This window comes from Tympanuchus pallidicinctus, unplaced genomic scaffold, assembly GCF_026119805.1.
Source record: "Tympanuchus pallidicinctus isolate F22 unplaced genomic scaffold, pur_lepc_1.0 scaffold16, whole genome shotgun sequence".
Classification (NCBI taxonomy): Eukaryota; Metazoa; Chordata; class Aves; order Galliformes; family Phasianidae; genus Tympanuchus; species Tympanuchus pallidicinctus.
This window is the reverse complement of record NW_026294679.1, coordinates 15,845,581-15,872,035: the sequence shown is the minus strand read 5'-3', so window position 1 is coordinate 15,872,035 and position 26,455 is coordinate 15,845,581. Positions and strand designations below refer to the sequence as shown.

The window sequence follows — 26,455 nt, the reverse complement described above, 5'->3', positions numbered from 1 at the left end:
CGCCAAGTACTAACAGTATGGGAACGTAAGAGTAGCTTGTCCAAGTCCCCTTGCTTTCTTATGAAGCCCGTATGAGAATTGCTTGATTTGGAAAAGGGAGGAAAAGGAGGGTCACAAAAAGACAAAGCTTTCCTAACTACGTAATGAAATGTAACGTACGTGGGACTTAAATAAGAAAATTACAGTTGAAAAATAAATTACTGCTTGATGAGTCTAAGAAAACATTTTGAACAATAGGATTTGTTTGTTTTCTTTTCTGGAACACAGAAGGCCTCTAAGCCTTTATAAGGAAGAAAAAGGCAATGGAGTTTCCAAAGGAACCCCACAAACTTCTCTCCAGATACTGAATAAAACTGCTGGGTCAATCTGCTTCCTTTTTTTTGCTCCCTTATCACTTTCCAAGAAGTGACTGATAACAAAGTGGTTGCTTGAGCTGTTCACTGAGCTGTTGTCATGTAACTTTTCAAACATGTGAATCTGTATGGTGCACAAAACCTTTTTTTGCATCCGGAAGTAGTTAGTCTTTCTGACTTTCTGGACCTGCAAGCAGCACAGAGGATGTGAGGAGACTGGTACTGTTAGTAATCACTAAATGAGCAAACCGAAGTGGAGGTTCTTAAATAATACCAATGATAATTTTTCACAAGGAGAGTTACAGAGATTGTCTAATAGAAGCATGGTTTTGCTTCTGTAGTTTGTAGTGCAATAGTTCTAGAGCTCCCGTGGATCTTGAAGAGATCATGCATTTACTAAGACTGTAAAACAGTGCTACCTACCAAACTGTAAGAACCCTTCAGTGTGTGCTAGTGCTGTTCATCGTTAATCTTTTCTTTGTTTAGGCAATACTTGTTGCCCAGCTGGAGGAAAAGGACAGCAATCTTCAAAAGTGGCGTGAAGAGAGAGATCAGTTAGTAGAAGCTTTGGAAGTGCAGCTCAAAACGTTGGCTGCTAATGCCGTGCAAAGAGAGAGAGAAATAGCAGAACTGAAACGATCGGCCTTAAAGGATTCAAGCAAGGTCAGCTCTTTTTTCTTCCTGCCTGATTGGCTACCCATAAATTCTGCAAAACGCTATGCCTGCTCTCTGTATTTTGGGTGTAGTTCTGTTCTTAAACACTGTCGTATTGACATCGCGTGCAGTGCAGCTGACCAAAAAAGCACCAGATTTTACTTCCGTTCTTCAGAAACAGGATTTCTGTTAGTGCTAGAGTTTCAAAATTTTTAGTAGTTCAAATGAACGGACGTCAGTTTGATGCTTTTGATCCCAAGGTTAGTCTGGACGTCTGTAACTTTTTCCCATAATTCCCAGCGTTTCTTGGTCCCAAGCTAGGCTCAATACTTGGTCAGATAGTAGTTCTGTCTCAGGTTTCTTACTTTCTTTGTTTTCTCTGAGCTAGTATCTACAATGGCATGAAAAGACGGAAGGAGATGTGAAGAGAGATGCAGGGAAGCATCAAAGGCAGAGGGGGAATGATCTCTGGAAGTTGCCTTTTTTATTTCACTGTCCAGCTTTAAATCAGGACAGCCAATCTAAGCAGTAGCTTAGATGGAACTTCAGAAGCTAAACAGAAGACTCTATGAGTTGTGATTTTTGAGAATGTTTGGATATCTCCTTCTGTGGGATGAGAGCCGTGCTCATAGCAAAACTTCCCCTACAACTGCTGACAATTCTCACAGTACAGAGGTCTTTGTGAACAAATAAAAACTCTTTTTATTCTTGTATCTTAAGAGAAAGGCTGAAGCACAAGAGTAGAAGAAAAGAAAAGAATTCAATACATATTGTAATACATCTTCCCAGGCAATAACGTGACTACTGCACTTGTAGCAGTGATCAAACAAAACCATGAAATGTTATTGCTCTTGATTAGCTTACTGTCTTAGCCTGCAATTCTGAAACGGTTGCTACTAAGTAACTGCAGTGCTGCTTGTGTGTGTTAGCTCCTTTTGCCAATCCTGCAACTCAGCAATTTGTACGGTGTTTATTAGGATAATGAAACTGTGATAGAAGAGTTAAGAAAAGAACTGGCTGACAAAGATGACTTTATAAAGGAATTAAAACAACGCATCAACCACAATAGCCCCCAGGCTTTGTCAGAAGTACCTTTACTTGAAGAAAGACAAGGTAGAATGGATCGTCCTGTAAATGAAAAGGTATGATTATATTTATAGAAAATATGTACTCAAAGTCTTGTTCACCCCTTTTTGTTCTGCTGCTTTCCTAGAGATACTGGAAATCTCCCAAGAGTTAGAATCACTTTTCTTAACATAGAGTCCTTTAACTACATATTCAGTGATGAGTGTTGGTTCTTTCTGTCTTTCACTCAGGCATGTGCTCTCATCCTCTCAGAAGCATTTTATTTACTGGAACTCCACCTCTGTATATATGCAATGGAACTTTTCCATGTGTTCATGTGTGGACACTCAAGATTAGGCAGAGGTTTAGTCTCTGGCATTCTAACATAGCAGCTGTGAGCGTGCGGAGAGTATGGGCTGAATGGATGACAAGACGACCAGCATTACAGATTTTGTCCCTAAGTAACATCTGACTTGGTCTCTTTTGGAGGTAGAGTACTGAATGAGGCTGTTGGAGAGACCCAGTAGGGTGAATCTGAAGATTACACGATGAATGGATGTTACTTCCTTCACAGATTTGTGCTGTGTTTCAACTTACTTGTTCATGTGGTGTCTGGGCTTGAGATTCTACACTGGAACTTTAGAAAGCTCAAAGTATTTTGGAGGTGTGCTGCACAGCCTGATCTTCACTGATTTTAAATGTTCACAGGCTATGAAAAAAGAAAGCAAAACTAAAATCGGAGATGAAGAAAGTATTCCAGGAAGACGTGAAGCTAAAGGGAATTATTCATCAACTCGACGTCCTAGCAGTGTCCCTTCATTAAATGAATCTGAGGTTAGTATGCAACTTCAAATCTGAAAATGTGGTAGTTGTACTGATCTTGATAAAGAATGAGTAGGAAAAGGTCTCGAGTTCTCTACACAATTCTCAAGCTTTGTTTATCCCTTTCAAGGTGATCAGATCATCTGTTTTCATAGCCTTTGGTAGGAATAAAAGCTGTTGAAAGCATTGTGTGATGAATTCCTCTTATTTGCTGTTGAAAACTTTCCTCTCGTTGATGCTTATGACGTGGCTCATGATTAAATGAGTCACCTGGAAAGCAATTTACAGAGCCACTGAAATGGGCACAGCAAATTGAACTTGTTTTCTTCCCCTGCAGGATTTCTAACTTTGCTAGCTTTCGCAAAGTAGCAGTTCTATGTATTTACGGCAGTAGTAGCAGCCATCTGCCATTTCCTGATGTCCCCAGCAGCCCGCCTTCCATGTTCTGTTCAACATCTGAACTTGCTTTTGATGTGCTAGCTACTAGCTGAATTCCTGCCATAGAGAAGGAGGAGTCCAGGTGATCACAGCTCTGACTCTGTTGTTCCTGCCGAGAAAAACAGGGTTGGGTGGATCTCTGCAACTCTAGTGTAGAAGAGGAAGGGCAAACTGCCTAAAACTAAGCTGCACGATAATAAGGCACTTGAGTCAAAAGCTTCTGTTCCTGCCCAGTTCTGCAGCAGCAGAGCTGAGATGAAGAAAATCCTGTCAGTTAATTGTGGAAAGAGAATGGTTGTCTGTGCCCTTGAGAAAAATGACCTGTAAAGCATCAGGCTCAATGTAACATGGAAAACTTTTTCTGTTACCTTAGATTGGAAACAATAATTTTAATTGTAACAGGTTCTGGGAAAGAAGGGCTAAACTCTGCTGTAACTGAAAGAGACTTCTTCTTCTGTTAGAAGGGTTCTGTAAGCTAACAGCTGGGATACTGCGTGTTCGCATATCCTTTTCCAGATGCATGATCGTTTTTTAATCTCATGGCTTCCCTAACACTTGCACTTCAAATTTCTCTGTGCTATCAGGAGCATTTGGAAACTGACCTCCACTCTTCTGAAGCATCCACAGAAAATGGAAAAACTAGTCGGTTCCCAAAACCAGAGGTGGAAATCCAACTGTCACCTCTGCAACCTGATAAGATGGAGATAAAGCAGCGCGACAGCATGTTACCTGCAAGGATGAAAATGCCTAGGACAAGAAAGAAGAGAAAAAGTGATGACATGGATGAGGTATGACCTACACCAAACAGAAAACGAAATATCTGATGCCTTTCTACCATTCCTCATTTAAGCTTTAAAAAACGCTCCTTCTATCTCAGGAATGTGGTTGAAGCATTTAATTGATGAACCTTGGCGTGGAGAGTCGAAACTTTAATGAAACTAAACTAATAGCCAAACTGGGTGATAATGATTTAAGAGAAGGGAAAGAATTTATCTCAACTCCATTGTGAATTTTCTTTGAAAATCCGTAGACATCAGTCAGCTTTTTAGACTTCTTATACGTTTGCTTTCTCTTTTGTCTGAAATATCTGAGTGTCTCCTCTGACTTGTCGACATGCAGTTTTGCTTCTTATGAGTCTTGGGGAGAAAAAAGTGCACTCTGTATGGGGATGGCATCGCATCACAGGATGTCTAATACTGATATCTTAATAAGGCTACCAACCCGTTTGTGCACTTGAAAGTTTGTTTAGTATTTGATTCACATTGGAATTGTTACTACTTGCAAACACCTCCCTACTACTGAATGCAATAGCGATGAAAGTGTTTGCTTTTGTGATACACCTAATGAAAAGTGAATCTTTCTAAAAGACTTGTGGCTAAAACTTGTCTTATTTTCCCAGGATTTTGTGATAAGAGAGAACTCGAAAAACACAAAGTCTGCCATGGCTTGTAATTCATCCTCTACAAGTGACGAGAAAATGGTTGGGTTTTGTTCTAGTTTGGAAGCTAGTTTGGGACTTTCTGTCATAGTGTGGCCATTTGAAGGGAGTAAACATTTTTATGCAGCAGCGTCTTATCCTTATTTGTGTAGCTGAATGGGAATCTTAAACTCTTATGACCTCCTCCTATTAAATCCCATGAGCTTATCATAGAGCAAGTCGGTCTGTCCCAAGAGTGTATAATGGCTGGGCTGTAGTGTGGAATGATTTGGTGGAAAGCATATCGCAGACTGAATAGTTGGGAGGAGAAGTCTGAGCGTATTATCATGCGCTTTTGTAAGTGAAGCCCTTGTATTAAGCTGAGATTCGTGTGATTTATATGCATGGGAATTACTAAAAAGAGATGTTTTAATGTCTTAGCAGTATCCTTGGCATTGTCAGAGTGTGACGAGTAGGTTTTTCCCAATCTGTTGTCTACCGTTTTGTATTTTTGTTTATTTTTTTATAGTTAGAACAGCTTATGTAAGAAACATCTCCACAGCTTGGGATTAACTTTTAAAGAAACTACTGCTTCTTCAACAAATGTTAAGAAACTTATGCCTTGGAATTGCTGAGGCTTTGACAACTCCCTAAAGGGTATAAAATTGTCTACGTTACTTACAGTTGTAATATCATTAGCATAATAAACAGAGGTGTCAGTAGCAAAGCTCAAAATGTCGGCTTAAGATAACACGGACCTAAAATAAAGCTTAAACAATGTTCTTATTTCTTGTTCACGTGTCTGTTAAACAGAAATCCAGAAAAGAGTACTTCCTAAGAAAGCGAGTGTGTACTTACGGTAGAAGATTGACTAGCAGGAGTGATGGAACTCTACAAAAAGTTGGAGATTTTCTTCAAAGTACTCCTTCTATTATTCACTCTAAAGGTTGGTGTAGAACAAGTAAGATTTATTCCACCTTCTGTAGGCACTGCAGAATGGCTTGTTTCTGCTGTAGGCTATGAATGTATATATTCTTAGAGAACTTGTCTGCCATGTTACGTTGCTCTTCAACTTATGAAATAAATGCATTTATTCATCTCTTCTGAGATTCATTACTACTTGAATGAAAATCTGCAAGTATGCAGAGGAAGTTGACTCCACCTTGTGCTTCTGTCAGCACAAAAGTTAGGCCTGTTGTTTAGCTCCTGCCAAAGTTCCTCACTTCCAGCAACTTCTGAGTCATGTTTGTTTTTCACACCCTTGATGGACCAATACAATTTCTGAATATTTTAATTTAAACTTGATGTATCACTTATAAACCAAGTTTATAATGAAGCTTTTGGCATTTGTTGATATAAAGACTCACAAAATCCGTAAGTTGGTTAGTTTATGAATCAAAACAAATTTCTTCTAGCCAAGAAGCTGATGGCAGCCGTAAGCTCCCCAAAATCTCCTGAACCAGAAAGTCTTGGAAAGGAGGAGTTGAAGCCAAAAAGATCCAAAAGGAAGCTGTATTCAACTGACATTTCCTGCCCTCTAGATATACCTGCTTCTTGGGTGAGCGATTACACATTACTATTCTGTCCAATGTAATGCATTGCTGTAGTCTTGTCTCAACATGAACTACTCAGGAGTCCAACAAACTTGAAGATTTCACCTATTTGCAGGAGGAGGTTGAAAGTGCTGAGCTATTTCTTTGTTCGACCTAGTCATTCTTGTTGGTCTTCCTGCAGTTTTATTTTATTTTCTCTTTGAAGAGAAATTTCCTTTCTTTTCAAGGAGAGTGGTTAGGCCCTGGAACGGGCTGCCCAGGGAGGTTGTGGATGCCCTGTCCTTGGACGTGTTCAAGTCCAGGTTGGACAGGGTCCTGGGCAACCTGATCTAAATGTGAATATTTGGTGGCCCTGCTAGGCAGGGGGGTTGGAACTACATGATCCTTGAGGTCCCTTCCAACCCGGGTGCTTCTGTGATTCTGTGATTCTGTGAAGATCTCCGTATTTGGCTGCTGGCTTACAGCAGCCTATGTAGGGTATGTAGCAATCATGGAGACGTCTTCCAATTTGGAATCACAGTTACTTACAGTGTGTTGGGTTGGGATTTCTCTACTACAGCTATGCTTTTCTAAAGCACAACTTAAACAGCTCTTTAGGTATGCTGAAACTGCGTTGTCCTGCCTAAGCCAACTTGTCAAGGATCTGAAGTGCCAGCACTTGATGCACCATTTCAGAAAGCAATTTTGTGACTCTGCCAGCAGCTATGGTGCTGAGAGTTCTTGCTCTGTTGGAGCCGCATCCTTCAATTATGTTAGAGTCCTTTTTCTGTTCAAGATAGTGTTCACTTGCCCACACTGTAACATCCCACTGAATTTTCTGTTGATTTGATGGATGAGGGGGGGCAGAAACCAAAATGGGTTTTGTTAGAGCATGAAGGAAATGAGACAATTTTTTCTCTCACTGTACTTCTGAGAGCATGGAACTGAACAGAGAAGTGAATTGCTGGGCAAGTCATAGCTACAGGGATTTAGGCTAGAAATGTTTTCTGAACACCCCATGTTTCACAAAACGTGCATTAGAATGCTCATTGGAAAATAAGTATTTTAAAGTGAATGCTGCCTTCAGGTTTTCTTTGGGTGTGGGTATTTTTTAAAATAAACAGCATTTTGTACATTTGTCTTATTTGTTCCTTCTGATTAAGCTGCATTAAAACAATCTCTGTATCCTATAGAATCTCTGTATCCTATAGATTCTCTGTATCCTGTAGAATTCTGATTAAAAGATAATAAGCAAATGCCAGTCTGAGATCCATTTACGGGAAGAAATATGTTTGCATGGGTCATTGTCAGTCTTGTGTAAAAAGACGAGTAACTTTTGAAATATTTTCTTCAGGTTTCTGTGGAACAGAACAAGAAGGAAAGCGACCATGTAATCATCAAGTGATGACTACGATCCAAAAATGCTAAATAACCTTGAAGAAGCATGTTTGTTCCACTTAGTCAGGACTTAGTTCTATTATATTGTTATTGTTATACCTGGTTGTTATTGAACGTTAACAGTTGCTTAGTTGTGCTCTTAGGTTTGTATATAGTATAGTATATATAGGTGTATAGTGTCTTTCTGACGTTTCAAACTGACTCCTGAAGTTGAAATAAATACCAGTTTTCTTGAATTATGTGTTTGGTGGTTTGTTGGTTTTTTTGTTGTTGTTGTTGTGGAGGGGAGAGGGGAAGTTCTTTTTTTTTTTTTGCTTCTTTTGTTTTTTGTTTGTTTTGCCTCCCCTGTATAGGAATGGTGTCTTTAGAAGTGTTTGTTATTTACCCATTGTGCAGTAGTAATAACATACTTGTTCAGGATGGCCTGAATTGCTTTTTTCAGGTGACTGGTGTACTTAGCAGAACTTTGTGGGAGAGGGATGGGATGAGCACATGATAATGCTTGATTTTTGAATCTTTTTAAAGAATTTTCTTTGGAGAGAAGATAGTGCCAGTTCCTCAATGTGGAAGACAGGCGCCATCTTCTTTCTCACCTCTTCATTCAAATACAACAGAGAATAAGCTGCCCGTCTCTCAAATTTGGCTTTCCTTCCTAAGCAGAGATGAATGCATTTGTCGTGAAATCTTGTTTAATGTTTTCATAGGTGGTTTTATGCTTTGAGGTCCTTTGTCCTTCTGTCCGGATCTTCTGTTTTCTCCCACCTGTGGTTTGGTTATCTGTCTAGACTGACCTTTTTCAGGGCTAGAGTTGAGCTCTTTCAGGACTTGAGAAGAGTGCATCGCTGATGACTCTTAGCTAGGTGGTAGGTGAGCGTTTCTGCATTTTATGCAAGTGTCATAGCTGGAGGCATAATAAATACACAAAGTGAAAGTCATGGCACAGTCTTAAACAGTGGGCCGTACTTAGCGTATTGCTTCTTTGCCTTTCTCAGAGTTTTGTCTGCTTTGTTCCACGCTCAGCACAAGTTCAACCAGCTGCTCATCTTGCCCCCATCTTGTTCTTCTGTACAGTTCAAGTTAATTTTAGAACCCATCAATACATGCCTGTCGAGCAGGACTGTTTCTCCCGTTGGGCAACCTTGCTCTTGCCTGCAGAGAGATTCAAGGTCCATCACGCTGCTTTGAATGACGGCTTGATTGCTTGTCATTAAATCACCAAATAAGCTTTGAAACCAAGAAAAATCTACCAGGTAAGTGCAGGATAGGAAGCACGTTGAATTCCTTGTGGTATGATTTCTTTGTTGATTTGATTGTTCTTTTCCCCACCAAATGTAAAATGTCGTAGTTTCCAATATTTTCTTCCAGCTCTTGTGGGCAAAAATGTTGCACGTGGAACAGCTGTAACAGTGGGTTTTCCTTGTTGGGTTTTTGCTCCTTTCCATGAAAGGAGAGCCGAATATTTTGGGGAGTCTTCTTTGTGATAGGACAGCTTTAAGTAGGCATGCTAATACCTGAGCTTCTTGGGGCTCGACTTGTGCTGTGACTGAAGAAAAGTCGAGCTATAAACAAGAAGTGCGTATGTGGGTGAGCACGTGCGTCTGCATGCGTGTAGGCCAGCCGGCGCGGCGCCCGCACGATGGCGCTGCGGCCCTTCTGATCCCGAGTCAGCAGCAAAGAAGTGCTTTGCTCCTTTCCGACGCGCCCGCATCTCGGCGCGCTTAGCCGAGCTTCGTGGAGCTATGCTGCTGCTAGTGGAGCTCTTTCAGCTCCTGCATTTCGCTGTCACCTGTAGGGAGCGTCTGTACTGCAGCGCATTCCATGTCTCTCCCCTCTGTCACTTCTGGAGTTATCTTTTGCACACTCGCCCTGCTGAAGAGATGTACTGCCTATACAGTGTTGTTTCAGAACGGTGCCCAGCACTTCTTGGGCTTCTGTGCCATTTCCTGTACCTGGAAAGGATTGAAAAGTACATAGCAAGCTCATCTGAACCGCCTGGGGGCAAAGGTTGGGCTGCCTTCTGCGCGCTGACAACCAGTGCCTGCATTGCTTGAAGGTTTTCCGGTTTTCTCATGAACATCTAGTGTTGTTCCTCAGAACATCTGTAACAGTCGCTAAGGCATCCTCTTGAAAGTTCTCTGAAGAGCAGAATTATTATAAAAAAATGTGTATTTACAGAAGTGACATCAGTTTCACCACTACATTCTATGAAGCTTATACAAATGTCCTTCACCCAAAGCAGAAACCACATGCCGTGTTTGTCAGAAGCTCTCAGGAGATGTTCTCATCAGCTTATAAGCCAGGCCTTCACCCTTTAGCCTTATTTCAGCTCTGTAGCCTTATATGCACACTGCTTGCAAGCAAAAGCTACAGCAAAAGATCTCCTCCCTCAGCTTCACTGAGCTTCTCAGATGCCTTTTTCTCTTTTTCTTTTTTCTTTTTTTTTTTTTTTTTTTTTTTTTTTTCCCATGGTTTGAAGCCTCTGATGTTATCTTTCATCTTGAGCCTCCACTGCCATCCTGGTTCACTCAGGGTTTGCCCTGAAGTGTCAGCAGCAGGCACATAAAAACTGCTGCCAACTTATTGTTGACAGGCTTGGCACCAGTTGGTGGGTTGTGAGCGATTGATTGCTTTGTGCATCACTTATTATGTAGATATATATGTATGCCATATTTTTTTTCCTGTTCCTTTTCTCAATGTTCGTAAATAGTTTTATTTTGACCTGTGAATTCTAAGTTTTTTTTTTTTATTCTCTCCCCGATCCCACTTGGGGGGGAGTGAGGGAGTGGGAGGGGGAGGGGGAGAAGCGAGTGAACAAACAAACGCCTGTGTAGTGCTGAGCTGCCTGCTGGGTTAAGCTGCAATAGATGACTTCTGAAGTTGCAACATTTCCAACTGCTTGAAGTGTGTTCTGTATAAGTCTTTTTCATCGTAACTGTGATGTCTCGGTGTCACTGCATGCCAGATGGGGGAGAATGAACATACTGGGAAAAAACTGGAAAAGGACAGGTGTACTATCTATTAAGGTGAAGTATTGTACCTCATGAGCAGGTACAGTTGAGACCTCATTGAATGTGGATAATTTTGACCATATCTGGAGAAAGCTGTTCAGTAATGCTTTCATGTGCCTGTGGTTAACCAAGAAAGATGTAGGTATTGTCAGCTGAAGCTGCCAGTCTTAAACTAGTATTTCTGTTTGGATGTTGGCTGCAAAACAATACCAAAATGATTATGCAGGTTCTGTGCAAAATCCCAAATACTGTTCCTCCACTCAGCGAGCTTTGAACATTTGGATGCAGTTGGAAGAGTTAACTGAAAGGTTTTCAGCTGGCAGTTTGTCCTTACGTCATCTCCAAGTCCAACAGTTCCATAGATTCAATCACTCAGGGGGTAGAAATGTGGAAGAAAGCTGACTTAGGTGAATATTTGAGAGTTTGATGGGAAGTGAACTGCCTTAAAAGCAGCTGGCAATAGAAAAATATACTTCTAGTGTTTGAAAAAAAACCAGTCATATTATTTGTTGTTGTGCAAATAAGCTTTTTCCTTGCTTGCAGGCTTGTGAGATCCAGGTTTTTGATTTTGAAGGAAATGATTAGTGAAAGATCATGAGAATCATATGGTTTTATGCTTAGCAATCTTATTAAAAACTTGAACTGACCTTTAGAAGCTTTTCTCCATGGTGTTATCTGGACAGATCTGCAAGTGGATGTCAACATGGAAGTTTGTATTGATCTTGAGTAGAAAACAGCATTCATACCTACCAGGTGAGACAGGCAGCTACTGCACACTGATGAAAGCATGAGTACTTTAAATCAGCCTCCTTCCCATTTATTAACCTGCATATGTGAATGCCTCACAGATATGCCTCATGCCCAGATGTCAAAATGAAACACTGCTGCCTGTAGTGATTGGCGACATCATGGAAAATGATTCTGATTAGCTGCAATTTGCAAAGTACTTGCAAATATTTCATTTCCAGAAGACTGCAAGTTATTGACCATGTGACATCGGAGAAAAAGTCATAGTGGGAGGTGAGAGTGAACTTCTCACTATTGTGAGAACTATTCTTGTTCCAGAAGCTATTAACAGAGCTCCCGTTGGTACTGGGCACTTCATGATATGCACTTAATTACACCACAGAAGTGCTACTTTTAAAACGGTATTTTTGTGAAAACAGGCTCATTGCTGCCTTCTCCTGCGTGGGAGAAGTAGTTGCACACTTGGTGTAATCTTATGTTGTTCTTGCTGCAAAACTGACCTTTTTCAAAATGTCATGTGTTTGGTGTTTGGTGAGTCTCAGACTTGACTTATTTCTGTGCGTTTTCATAAGTAACAGCAAGTGAAGAAAACAAGTTGCTTTGTTTAGGGAAAAAAAAAAACAACCACAAATTTTTAACAGCAGTTCTATCAATTTCACAATCCCTGGCGCTTAACCACTGTGTCTTAAATTATCTCAAAAAGCTGTTGACTTTTGAAGGCTCAGTTATCACCAGGCTCCATCCGAGCTTAGGCTTTGCTGAGTGGCAAGGGCAAGAGGCACGGTTACTGCATCACTTTTCAGTACAAATCTTTTGCTGCTCAGAATTCCTAACCAGATGGATGGTGGTGTCCCTTCTCTGTCTGCAGCTTTTGAGTGCTGTCACCTGAAGCCTGGCTGTGGGCCTGTTCAGTTATTGGGAAAGAAACAGACTTCTTGGCTCATTTCTTCTGCAGTCTGAGCTCTCTGTTGTACAGTGGTAAGAGGAATAAAATAACTAGCATTGGCTCCCAGCTCCTCTGGCAATCTTTTGGGAGAAAGTGTAGTGCAGGCACTGTCCAAGTTCTTCAGGAGGCTGCTTCACAAAGATGCCTGTGCTTGTGGGTATTTGGAAAAGACACATAATCCTCCATTGGCAGGGATGGATCTCACTAGTCCTGGTCTGCTATCATGAAATGTGAGGCTGAGTCAGGTAGTTAAACATTATGTGTTCTTCTCAGGAGTATAAAACCCCCAAAAGAAACCGACTCCCTACAAACAGAAAACCACAGCACGAACTTCTCAGGAAAGCTCCACTGACACATTCTGTCATCTCTCCAGTTAAAGAATTTCTGCTGAAATGTGGTGAGAGGTCAGGAGAAAGTTAAGATTTCCCCCTACAATGCGTAAATCCCTTGGAGTGCAGCTTTCCAAGCACTAAGCCCTTTGCAGTTGCTGAGAAACCAAAAGTCTTGGTTTGCTTTCAGCTGTTCAATGAATAATTCTGGAAAGAGGGGGAATGATTGCTTTGTGTGCAGGGATCTCTGGATGTTGCAGGGTTCTCTGGATGTCAAAATTTCCAAGTAGTTTAGCAAGCAGAGTCACATTATCCAAATAATATATTTGAGTAATCTTTGTTTTTTTGAAGTTATTTTCAAACAAATTCTGGAGGAAAGGCATTGAGCTCAATTCATGTCATCTTAAGCACATGATAAATACACAGAATGATGATGATGATAAAGGAAAATTTTCTTATATACAGACAGTGCCAGAAGACAAAGTACTTCATAAGTCAAACACTTCAGTGTTGTGGGAGGTACACATCTACATTCCAGCATGAGGTATATATCCTTCATGCAAGCTGTTTCCTAATTTCCTAAACTTTTGTGATTTATGTAAAATGAAGTATTCTTCTTGATTCAAACATGTTATATGTATAATTCTCAAATAATTTTGAAATATCCAGTTTACTTCAGAAGAAAGGTTTGGCAATCAGTGCAAAAATGACCTTTCTCATCTCTGCTATTGTACTCTTTCAGCTATTATGGAAAATACTTTATTTAGAACTTAATATTCTACTGATAAAAATGGAGGTGGACCCTAACTGCTAGGGTTATGCACTCCCTGACTGACAAACAAGATGAAGGTATAGCAAAAAGATATCTCTATAATTAGGGAGTTTTCCAACACTGTAAAGCTTACATGTTGCATCAAATTATACCTGTGACTATATTGAGTGCATTTAAGTATTGATTAATTTTGATTTTTACTGTTGCCTTGCTGCCTTTATTGTTTTGACTTTTTGTTCTTCCTGTTGTGCATTGTTTTTCTGCTCCATACAATACTGGGACTTTAAATATATTTTTAATGTCTATCATTCAATTTGTTCTCCCTTTCATAGAGATTAATGCTGTACTGTGTGCTGGTTTCGTGTAATTTTACTCTCGCTTTCTTTCTCATAACCGTTACATCTGAGCAACAGCTATGCACAGTTCCAAGGGTCTGTTACCTGATTCATTCCAGACACTTCAAAAGTTGTTATCAGCACTATAAGGTAAGACAAAATTGCTTGGAATTAGTAGATGGAATTAGTAGATTGGAATTAGTAGAGGATGTGATATTTGACTGAACTTTGAATCACATGCAGTCAATAAAATTATGTCTTAGCGCTGACAGTAAAGGCTTGTTGCTTGCATTAAAACATGAAAGAAGTGGGCTGCAGTGGCATTATTGCCACATGGAGGGAGGGCTGTCCTTCTACACTGCACCCTTCAGAACAGCAGTCAGCACTGTGACGTGGTGCCAAGACTGTTACCAAGTATGGGGAGAGGGGAAAGATGGAGCTCTGCAGGTGCTCTGTCAGTCCCCTGGCACTTCTCAGCCTTCCTGGGAAACTGTTGTAGTGGTGGGGTCAAAAGGAACCCCCGTATACACTGATTACACATCATGGTCAGCAGGATGTACAGTGTCAGTTGGATTGCCCTCTAATATCCTGTTGTTTTCTAATGTTTCACAACTTAAAAAAAAAAAAAAAAAAAAAAAAGTAACTGTATTCCACTCTCCTGTTCTCTTGTGCAGATCTATGCTCTCTGTGAATATTCTGTAGCTCAAACCTCATCTGAGTGTTCCATTTGCTACAATGGAATTGGGCTGATGACCCTTAGTTTTCTGTATAATCAGTGTTAATTCATTTCCTTTCTTCCAAAAAATCAGTATCAACTTTGATTTTATTTTTACTTTTATTGACCTCGTTGCTAGAGAAAACACAGGGACACTTTTCACTTTTTGTTAACACAGTTTTTTCAGTTTTTGTGAACAGTTAGTTTAAAAAAAAATCTTATCATTTAAACCAAAATCAGAGAATCATATGCAATGAGTCACTAAATAAAGTGAGTTTTTTTTGCTTGTTAGTCTCAGATGATTGAAACTGAATTAATTTATTACCACCTGGAAAAAAGTGAATTAAATTTAAACTACGGGTGGCGAAATTCAAAATTACTTTTTCCATTACTTCCTTCTGACGTGTTTTTCTCTTATTTACTGACATTTTTGCCTTTCATTAACTCAAAACATGAGCCTACGTAAGTGGGACTAGTTGGTGGTGTTTTGGAACAGTTATCGTAGAAGCAATGATGGAGAGGAAAACAAAAGTATGTTCAGAACTATGGCACGGTAGGGCATGGTGTATTTGGCTTTTGGACTAGCACAGCAGTGCTGTAGAGCATACTAATATGAGATGTACCAGTTTTTAGATTTTAGGTAATGAAATTTTTCGAGACTTTACAGCTTTACTCTTCATGACTGATTCAAAGATGTGCACGCTAAAGGCTAAAATGGCAAGTGGAGACTTGTCATGGTTGGGAGCTCACGTACCATTTTTAATAGAGTATCCTGTCCTGGCTTGGAAGGTAATCTAATTTGTAAATTGAATTGGAATGAATTGGCCATGTGATAAATCAAATTTCTGTATTAGCTGCCCTATTGTTCAAGTTGCCCTGACTGACTGTTAACTGAAACGCGCCAAAACCTGTTCTTAAAGGCATTCCTAACTGATTGCTCTGGCTTCCGTGAAAGCCTGTTCCGTTAAGCCTGCTAGCAGCGCTTAACTCTGTTGCTTCCTGAGAGCCTGTATTCTGAAGCAAACAGCTCGGAAGATAATGAGATAAAGATAATGAGTTCCGAATGAAAAGTGAGAAATCTGTGGCTTGGAATCTGCCAAAGCAACAAAAAAATTGTTGTTTCTTGAGCACTGATCAAAATGATCAAGCACTGAATTAATGGCTGCTGATATCAGAGATTCATTTTATGGAGAGGAGGAGCTAAAGAAGCTCTCAGTAGCTACTACTAAGAGTGAAACCTACTAGCAGAAGTGTGAGATTGAATTACCTCAGGCGTTTTAGCTACTTTTTCATCAAGGGCTGCTGAGTCTCTGGGGTGCTTCCTCGGGGCACTTCAAACAACAAAGGGCTTAAAAAGACGTGAATAAAACTGCGACGTTTCTAGCCTGCTGTCTTTAGAGAACAATGCCATTTTCTTGCCCAAAAGCACCTCTACAAGTCTGCCTGCACGTGTTCACGTTTATTTCCTCCTGTTCTCAGTAGGGTGTCAGCACTTTCAGCATCAGAGAAACCTCCCAGAGCTCCCTCAGTGCCCAGAAAGAGCAAACCAGCCTGGTGGAATCTGTGCTCCTCTTCCTCCCAGCTCTCATCTGTATTCTGTCAAAGCTGCTATCTGAAAGCTGCAAGCTTGAATGAAGGAAACTAGGAAATGGATGAACTTGAAGGTAAAAGTCTGAGGTGGTATTATTATCTTGTTTGCCCATCAACGAAAAGATTTTCTACCATCAGTGTTGCCTGCTTCCTGAAATAGGAATAAGCTGCTTTTTCAGGCTGTTCAGGTGTGATGCCTGTCAGAGGTTACAGTGAAAGCATAGAAGAGTAACACACCTCCCAGAAGTATGAAGCTAATTTTTAACTTCAGCAGTAGCTACAGTCAACCTTTGCAGCAACTAACCTTCCAAAACTTCCAGTGTTATCTATCTATCTGAAAGTTTTTTCTCTCAAACCACACGAACTACAGAATATATCTGGATGTAGGTAGCTGTCACGGAGTAGCAGGCCCACAAGACCACCAGCCTGGAAAAGGGGAAAAGAGGAAGGGTAGGGAGCTGGGTGCTGGGTCTAAAAATAGAACAGCAGCAACGATCTGAGGAGGAAAATTAATTTACTAAATATGATGTCAGAATACAAGATAACACAGTATAATATGATATATAATTAGAATCGAGTCTAACAAATCAAATAAAATGAAGGAGAGATTGTTCAAAACCAAAGGCTTCACTCTGAACTGAAGGCAAAACAGCTGCGGAGCACAACCAAACACTGCCAGACAGGGAGAGAGTCCTGTGATTTGTCAGCTTTATGTTCACCTCTGAATACAAAGTCCTCCAGAGTATGTAGTTCTTCTCTTCTGAGAGACAGGTATTCAGAAAATCAGCAGTCCATTGTAGTGGGGCATTAACTCTTTAACTCCCGGTGCTTTACATGATGTTATGATGTGGAACACTTGATAACAGAAATTACAAAACCACGACAACAACACACATCTGCTTGATCTCGCTGACTTCAGATGCTTTTCATGCTTTTACTGTATTCTGAGTTTCAGCAAATCCAACAAAATGAAACTGAGGAGCAAATGAGATGGAATATCTCCATTAAAAGTTAAGGAAAAGATTACAGTGCAGAGTCAAAATAGCCTGAAATGCAGCAGCATGCAGAGCTGAAAATAAGAGGGAAGAGAAAAGCTGTAGGAATAAACTACGTGAGGAAGGTTATTTGGGACATCCCTCTCAGATGGTAATCCAGTGCAGTATCAAATGCATCCAGAGCCAGGAATCAAAACCCTTCTGGACATCTAGAGCTCCTTCTCTTTACTATTCAGTTTCCCTGCTTTCTAAATCTCCCTGCTGCAAGCTCCTTATCCCTTGCTTTGTCCTAATAGGATATAACATCTTTGTAACTATTTTTGCGCATTTGAAGGCAGGCTTTTATGACCTCTGATTTTCAGTCTTTCTTGTGTCCCTGTGCTCTCACTGTTTGGGAAAAGGGGCCTTTCTCTTTCCCAGTTAGTATCTTGCTCCAGCCCCACCTGCTTTGGGTTTTCACTGAATATCTTGTGGATCCACAGTTTGTGCTAAAACTTGTGTGATATATTGATGGACCAAAGACAGAGTAACATCTGGAAATGCAGATAACGTCTTCTAGATTTTTTAGGCTGATGGATATTTCTGAGAAGGTCGGGTGAGTTTGTGCTCACTAGACTCTTCAGTTATTGCTTCATACAGCAAAATTCGTTGTCTTCTGTGCTCTGGTGAATTTAAAGTTGCTTTGTGGTCTAAGGACATGATCATGCTTGAGTAAATACAACCATATATGAACATAAAAATTCTCTTGATCAAGAGGTGTAAATCTGAGCATAATTTTAGTCTCTGAAGAGAAAAAACTGAAGAACTGTTGCAAGCTGTACTTCAGCCATAGTCTTCCAAAAATAGGAAGTAAAATTTTAGGTAAATTTTTCCTTAGAAAGGTCAGTTCTTGGTAAATACTGATGGTACTCTTTGGTGTCACCAGCTTTTTTCTTCGTAGGCACTTGAAGAAGAACTTTGCCAGGGATACTAGAAGATGGTGGAAAGAACACTGCCATTGATAATTTCTGCATGATCTGCGTAGAGAACTGCCCCTTTTCACCAGGCAAGACTTAATTTCCATCTTGTGAATTTTTTTTTTCCATCTAGAAGTCTGAATTGGCTCATAGCAGTGGAATTTCAGTAATGGTTTCATATTAAGAAAAAAACAATTAAAATGTTCCTCTTTATTTCTCAGTGGTCAGTAACCACTTGTGCCCTTAATGTTCTGTGGGTTTTGGGGAGAGGATTGGAATCATGGATGAGAGTTGTAACTGCCTGCTCAGTCTTCCTGAACTCTAAATCTTGGTATTTGTCTCAGAAGTTATGTGGGTTGAACTCATCTTCGCCTCAGACACCCTATTGAGTTTATCTGCACATTTCTGTAGCAATACAACAAGTAGTCAACAGGTGAGCCTTGGAATACTCATGAATGCCTAAAGCACATTCTTCCTAACTGCTCTCTTCAGCATTTGGCAGAGTTTTTGGTATCCTAGACAAATTAAATTATGTGCAGTCCATCAAAGCCCCCTTATTTGACTTAAACTGACTATAAATCAAGAGCTGTCTGCTGAGCTGCCTTCTAACAAGCATGTGGAAGGAGGGAGAATTTGTATTCAACTCTGAAAAGCAATAGAATTCTTTCAAATGCAGTCTTTGCTTTAGTTGTAAAACATTTAAAGGAAAACAGAAGCAATGCTTGATCACACTTGACTGGGTGGTTGCTCTGTGATGGTGTATGGGGATGAAGTAGGTACATCCCTTGTACTTGGTTTTTCTTTGGCAGGCAGCTGGAACAGCAGAAAGGACAATGATAAATTAAGGGCTTGTTGGATCTGAGATGGATCTAACAACTGTTCCTAGTTGGGTCTTTGTTCACTTACCTTAACTTTGCAAGTAATACTCCAGAAAGGATCGAAGGCCTTGACTTCATGTCAGCCACTTTGATCCCCCTTTTAGACCTTGTACTAACTGATAAACCAACAAAACTATGATATAAAGTAATACACTGGTAAAGAGATTGCAGCTTAGTTTATCTTCATAAGCATCTATGTATGACACTTTTTTTTTTTTTTTTTGCTTAATTTTCCTTACTGACTGATGTGTCCTGAGGTATGCACCTCAATAAACATTCTTCCCTTGGAAAACTTGTAAGTAATATAGGAGGAAAATCTATCTCTGAGTCAGAAAATGCAGTGTGGCACAGCACCATTTGTCTGCTTTGGCACTATTTGTAAATATTTTAACTGTGTTAATTAAAACTCCTAGAAAAACTACTACGCTTTGAAAAATCTTACCAGTGTCCCAGCTATCAGCTCAGTTTTCTCCTTCGCAGACCTTGGTATTCTGATTTCTGCTAATGAGTGGAAGGAAGGATTTTTACACTATGTTCATATGTTATAAGGAGTTGATCTGAAGCAGTTTATGGGTAGAATTTTTGCAGTTTTCTTTCACTTCGGATTTTATGGAATTCCCATTTGCCTTTCAGACTGTTTCAGCCTCAAAGAGGGTAAAGTGTGTGTGTGTGCATTTGGGGAAGAAAAGGACTTTTAAACTCTAAAATCCATTATGACAAGCAAATCTCTGCTCTGCCTGGTTACCATAATTTTACAGCTGTTCTCAGTTAAGCCAATTGTTCACAACTCTTTTAGCAACCCAGTGTCAGGAAGCACAGATCGAGCGTTGTTTAAGTATAACTGCTACAATAGGCAGTATGGCTGGATATCCAGAGAGATTTCCTCTATGTCATGGAGGATAGGAGGAGAAGACTGAACTAAAAAACAGATCTAAGTGCTTAAAAAGAGATTATTTTTTTTAACATCTACAATTCCCATTTTATAGTATTTTGCTGTTTAATACTGAATTTGAGAATCGTCATAGTGGGTGGCCTTTAGTCAACAATTTCAAGTAAAACCGAATATTTCCACGGAAAATAACAGGGTTTGAACCTTCCAGAGAAGTGTCAAGTCCTGAGGAAGGGAGGGGGTGAAATTTTGTGTATTGATATTCCTTCGACAGGCTTCAACTGACCTCAGTGTCTGAACTATTGGTGCTCTCCTGTGGTGCTCTAGGTGGCCAAATCTGATTGCAAAGGAGCCTTTAATGCCTTGTCAGTGTGATAGGTATACATAGGCTGAGAAAGAAAAAACATTCCTCATCCATTCAGCTCAAGATGCTCTATTGCAAACTGAATTTTTGCTGCCCATGTTGTCTCCCCCTCTGGTGAGATCCTGGTGCTGTTGGAAATGTAGGTCAGAGAATTAAATGATGTTTCTCTTGGATGCAATTCAAACAAGAAAAGCACAGTTCAAACTAAAACTGCAAGGAACAGTACACAGATTTAAAAAATAAATAGAGTAGCTGTTTGAAGGCACAAGCACTGCATGATTTGTCTCCATAACATGAAATTGGTTTTGCTACTGCTTCTTCAACTGGTCTCGAGAGTGCTTTTGGATTCATAACAGGCCTATTCTGCTGGTTTTGCTCTTTATTTTCTGCATTGTTCCCTTGAGGATTTTGCCTATTTCTGTGCACTTTTCTCAGAAGGGTGAAGGAAATGTATGTAATGTCTCCTGCCACTGAGTGAGGGCCTGAAGGGGCCATCTGGCTGCACCTCACTCCACACTTCTTGGTGGGGAGGGGGCTATGCAGCAGCTTCATTGCGGTCTGCTTAGGGTGCAGGTGCAGATCTCTGCTACTTCCCAGCTCAGTTTTGAGCACTGAAGGATTATCCGGTATTTTGGAGGAGTATCTGTTCTGTAAACCATATTAACACTGTAATCAGTCAAACACAGGGGAATTTACAGAAGCGTTCCACACCTTTGGTTTGATGTCATCTGCTACAGGATTGCCAGGCAAGCTCTCCTAGTAGAGCAAAAATGGCACTCAAATTCACTCCCTGAGCCACCTAACAGTTTCTCTTTTCAATTGAAAGTGTCATGAAACCTAAATTATCATCAGGTAAAAAGTCCTCTGTCAAAGTGCCTGTAGGATTCCCAGGACAACTGCAGTTCTAAGCCATTTGTGTGGCAGCAGCACACAGCAGCAGGACATTGCTGAATGTTTTAAGGAGGGAGTTTATAGGTGTTTGACTACATGACACACTCCTATGGGAGAGAACGCCCTGAGGAGGCTTTCTCCTGTGGACTATAAATAGAGCTAGAGGTGTTATTCAGTAATGTGTCTTGAAGTCATCCCAACAACTGCTAAATATCATCTCCCATTCCTCTACATGGCAACAAAAAATGCCCTGGAGAAATGGCATGAGGACTGGCAAATCCCCCAAAGTGGCTGTTAATGGAAGATCACTGAATAGCAGTTCCCATGGAATGGCAATGAGTAGCTCTAGGTCTGGTACAAGTCAGGGCTTTTTTTGAATGACAAGTAAAGGAAATGAGAAATTATCTACCATCTTTTCCCCTTAAAAGGATTAAGTTTTTCTAAAATATCACTCTGGAAATGGGAGAACTCCTCATTGCCTGACATTCTCAGGCCTTTCTGGAAAAGAAGTATTAGCCAAACACAAGGAGTTTCGGTAAGAGATGCTACTATGTCTTATTTAAAATCTTTTCAGAGAAACCTGAGACTGAGGAGGGACTGACAAGTCATATCCTGACATCCCTACAAGGATCCTTTGGCATCCATTTGCTTACAGTGGGGGAGCAGCCAACTGTATTTAAGTGAAGGCATGTTAAAAGAGAATGCTTCCATCTCCGTGCTGCTCCTTCTCACAACATGAGCCACAATAGAATATCTGCTTCCAAAGACAGTGGGGTTGTGAGTGGGGATTTAAGAGAACATCTGGATGCACTGAAGGAGAAGAAGGCAGAGCTTCCAGCAAGCCTGCCCAGACAGCTTCACCAATACCTCAAACTGCTGGAATTTCCTGAACATGAATATTAATCACAAGATACATTTTTTCATGACAAGTTCTTTATCTCTGCATTTGTCTGAAAACTTAGTTTGCATTTTGCTTCATAAATATTTTTAAATTATTTTCTTCAGAAGGAAAAACTGTGTAAGAAAATCAGGCATCAGCATTTCTTACACTGCATAACGAAAACCTTTCTCCAGTTTCTCCAGTGGTCAAAGTAGGCTGTAGTAAAAACACTCAGTATTTGCAAGGTAATATGAATAGGTCTATGTTATCTTGTGATGTCTAAGAATTTGTTGTATCTTGGCAGTACAGCTAAAGCACTGAACCAGGGACTACTTGTGGCCTTTCTTATTTTAGGCTTCTCAAAAGACACAGCTTATACCCTCATAGCATCTAAGTGTGTCCACATCTTCAACTGTTGAATCCATTGGCTGGCTTCAGCCAGATTTAGAGACAGGCAGCCAAATCATGGTCACTATATCTCTACAGATTTCTTGACAACAGGCATCTTGATAGGGGAGAGGAGAAGGCCACAGAATGATCTCATTCCTGACCAGATAATCAAATTGATGGAGTCACTGTACAGGAAATCAAGTGAATCTTAACGCTGCAATTAATAAAACTCTAATAAAAAGTGTATTGGTAACAATAAAAAGGTTTGTGATGGTGGTAGTGATCTTCCTGGCTTTTCTTTTTCTTTTCTTTTCTTTTTTTTTTTTTACTGCACTACAAGAATTTCATACCCATCAGACTCAATGTTAGCTCACATAATGGCTTGCGTTAGAAATCAAGACATGAAATGTAACTGCAAAAATCTCACTATACATATCTATGCAATAATCTTGTTATCTTGAATTAAGTGCTTCAGCAAGTATACAAGAACATTTAAGGTAGATTTAATCCAGGAAAGCACAGCATGGTTATATCACAGTTGAAGGCAAGAGGTTCACTGCTATATAAAGTTGGAACATTGCATGCCAGAACTCAGACTGCTTTTGATCATCCCAGCAGCTGTCTGCTCTTCTCTGTGCAGATCTAATGTGTCTGTACTGTATTAGATCTGGACTAGCAGTGGAAACTCGCACCTACCTTTACTCATAGTACATGACACATGGGGCAGTGCTTTACAGTCTCCATCTTCTCATTGCTAAAGGAAGGAACTTGCTGGCTGCTGTATCTAGCCTGTGGAAGAAGTTGCACAGCTTAAAGACATATTGCTCTAATTTTAAAACTTCTTGAAGCATTTTTGGTGTGTGTCAGATATTTGGACTCTACTATCAAAACTGTTTCTGTGACTTTGTTGAATATAATTCTATTAGCAATTGTTTTGAGCTCTATCACATACCTTCCCCAGGGGTGTGAGAAAAGCAGCAAAAGGATTTTGACTGAGAATCAACAGCAGGAGGTAATGTGGGGGCTGGTAGGGTACCCTCAATGTTCTGGAGAAGGCATTGGATGGTTTCTGAGCAGTTAACTGTGGAGTAGTGCAATTCAATGGCAAGTAGACACAAATGAACTGTTCTTTAATTTTTAATACCAGTCTTTTTCTGAAGGCTGAGAATGCAATCCCTTTAAATCAAAATGACTACTCACTTTTCATGCAGGTTTGTTTGTTTTCAGTTGAAATGTAAGAAAGAAAGAAAGACAGATGGGCTTTTGCAATAAGAATTAAATATTAACCGGCACACCACCATTTAAAGTGTCTGGCATGTGTTAGAACTAGAAAAATTTGGCAAATTCAGTGGATAAATTTTTTTAGGACCAAGTGCTGAACCTCCAGCATACATGAATTGCATCTGGCTGGAGGTTTTTGCATTTGGAACACCAAACGCTGAAAGTAAATACACTGTTTGTGGAAGAACTGCACTTGTTACAATGCCTATTTGCCAATTAGGTCTTTAATTTTCTATAAAATAGAAATCAAAACTCTTCTGAGGGATGGTTGGGGAAATCCACGTTTTAAGTGAAAATGTAATGTATGTATTTTAAACAATCCTTGAAGAGCTATGAAGATTGTTCTTTGCTAATGTACTGGGAGAACATAGGGCAAAGTTTGGGTGAAGGACAAATGCAGTTTCATATGGCTTTTCAGCTTCAGTTGTTTGCCCAGACTTCCAGGGCAAGGTTGATTATGAGATTTGGTAAGTAAAAATGAAGCTATATGAAGGAAAATTGGTTTCATAGTAGACTGAGTGAGGCTATGAATATGCAGATAATTTTAATTGATGTGAGACTAGCAGACTGCATTGTTGTCCTAGGTGAATCCTCTCTGCCATGTGATCTGTGTGGGCTTTTTCACTCCTGAAAGACAATGCCTTTTCAAAGCCCTTAACAAAAATTAACAATGTTTCTCATGTTGGAAAGCCAGGGTAGGTCCTTTGTTAATTGTTGTAAACTTTAAAGTCCTTCACGGAGATCCAATGGCATTTCCAGAGGGATAATTCTTTTGGAAGTTCTTTTCAAATCAGTCTCACTGATCATCAGGTTCATTGCTATTGTAATTCTGTAAGAAAGAGTAGATTCAATGAGGGTGTTTCTCTGGCTTGGAAATTGGTTGTAGTAAAAAAGCACAGACAGAAACAGCAAAATAACATAATTTGCTACAAAGTTTGTGTTTTTATGGAGTATAGAAATGAGCGAGCATGGCAGCAGAGGATATGCCAAGACCAAAAACCCATAATGTCAAAAACACTGCATTCCTGCCTCATAAACCCTACTGCAATATTGTCAATAAATGTCAAGAGAAGTTTTCTGCTTGAAGTCAGTAGCTTGTTTTAAGGTAAGTATATAACACAAATACATCACTGAAAATTTATTTGGCAAAGAAAAAATGAGACATATATTGGTAGATACAATTTATGCAATTAATCTTGCATGAAAGAACTACTGTCCTTTTTCTTTTTTCAATTTGCAAAATTCTGGATCAAGAAACAGAAAGATAATTATTTATTTCCAAACAGCATAATTTCCTTAAAATGTAGGTTATTTAGAGAGTAAGATGGGGCTATTAGAATCTTGTTTTTGGATACTTTAAAATGCAAAAACTCATGTAAGTTGAAAATGTTGTCTTTCACTCCTAAAAACTCCTCGATTTTCTAGAGATTGCCTGCATCTTCTAGAGGCCTTCCAAAACACAGCAAAAGAACCAGGTGCTGCTAATCCTTGCTCACTGCCTGCAGAATTATGTAATGAGGTAAGTTATTAAAGGTCTTAGTGTTGCTGCAGGTGTAATCTGAGGCAGTGAGGTTGTACAGGTGTTAGTGATGATGACTGAGGTGATGCAGATTGGTGGCAGCTGAAGCCAGAAGCTAAATAGGTCTTTTGCTGGTAGAGAAGTGTGTGGTGTGAGGGTATGTTGTTATGTTTGCTCTGTGTGGTTGTGAGTCATAGAGGAAGATTTTGGGGAGCAGCTGCTGGTGTGAGGGCAAATTCGGGGCTCTGACTGCTGAAGGTGTTGCTGTAACTAGTGCAGACCCGGTCCTCTGCAAGGTAAGTGCTTGGCCATTTTATCATTGCTATGATGATTGTCTTCTTTATTTCTAATTAAATCTTTTTCTCAAGAGGGTGTTATTTTGTCTTGTGCTCAGGATCCTCGTTTGTGGCATGTTTTGCTACTTGTCTGCAAGGTTGCTGAAGTCACTTGTATTGTAGGCTTTATCTTCTGTGGTGCAGTGAGAGATAAGAATACTAAATGTTCTTCAGGTTCTCTGATCTTTCCTTAGCCTGCATTTTGTAAAATTTTTTTTTTTTTTTTTTTTTTTTTTTTCTCTTTCAAGAGTGTTCTGCTTCCATAAGAACTGAAATAAGCATTTTCAAATAACAGTTATTTCTGCAACAGATGAGAGGACTTAATGCTTTTTCTATTTTGTTTTGCTGTGTGTTTGGTGCTATGGGAAGGATTACTTGACCAAGAATTCCTTGTAGTTTGTGTTGATCTTTGGGTTTTCATGGGAGCAATATATTTCCTGCCAATGTTTCAAGAAGCAATTTTTAAAATATGTTTTCAGGTAAATGTTGTAAGAGGATCTGAATTTAGCTGAATATTGAACAATGTTCTTTGTTGTTCTCCCTTAATGGTAAGTAAAAAAAATCTTCTACATAGTCATTCAAAAAATACTAAAGTATCTCTGTAGTATAATGAGAGAAATATAATGTTTTTGCCACCTCACTCTCAAGCTGTACAGTTGTTTTGCCCTCTTATTTCTAAATATTGTCTGTGAAGGTGGAAAACAAGTTATTTTGGTGAAGTGAGTACTGAACCCTATTTTAAATTTGTTTAGCTTTCTTCTAGAAAATAAGGGAGAAGATAGTTATGAAAACTTAAACACAAACTTAAATCTGATGACCAAAGCTTTAAGACCATAGATTTCATGTTATATGAGTTCTTGAAACTAAAAAAAACTCAGTAAGTACAGCCAGAAGGTATTGCATCCCTTTTTTAAATATGCCACTTCTTAGTTCTTCAGCTTTAACAACTAATTCTA

General features: G+C 39.7%; 1 protein-coding gene across 3 annotated transcripts in view; it reads left to right on the top strand.

Moving 5' to 3' along the window:
- The window catches only part of KIF20B (kinesin family member 20B), a 64,777-nt gene extending 56,862 nt beyond the window's left edge, over positions 1 to 7,915 (top strand). The window contains exons 30-34 of one of the 3 annotated variants that reach the window (XM_052677352.1): positions 3,917 to 4,120; positions 4,732 to 4,812; positions 5,563 to 5,695; positions 6,165 to 6,307; positions 7,636 to 7,915. In XM_052677352.1, coding sequence (XP_052533312.1) covers positions 3,917 to 4,120; positions 4,732 to 4,812; positions 5,563 to 5,695; positions 6,165 to 6,307; positions 7,636 to 7,686 — 612 coding nt within the window. In that variant the 3' untranslated portion in view covers positions 7,687 to 7,915. The remainder of the gene's footprint in view (positions 1 to 3,916; positions 4,121 to 4,731; positions 4,813 to 5,562; positions 5,696 to 6,164; positions 6,308 to 7,635) is intronic. The other 2 variants (XM_052677354.1, XM_052677353.1) reach the window with 2 other exon arrangements.
- Positions 7,916 to 26,455: the final 18,540 nt, after the last annotated feature.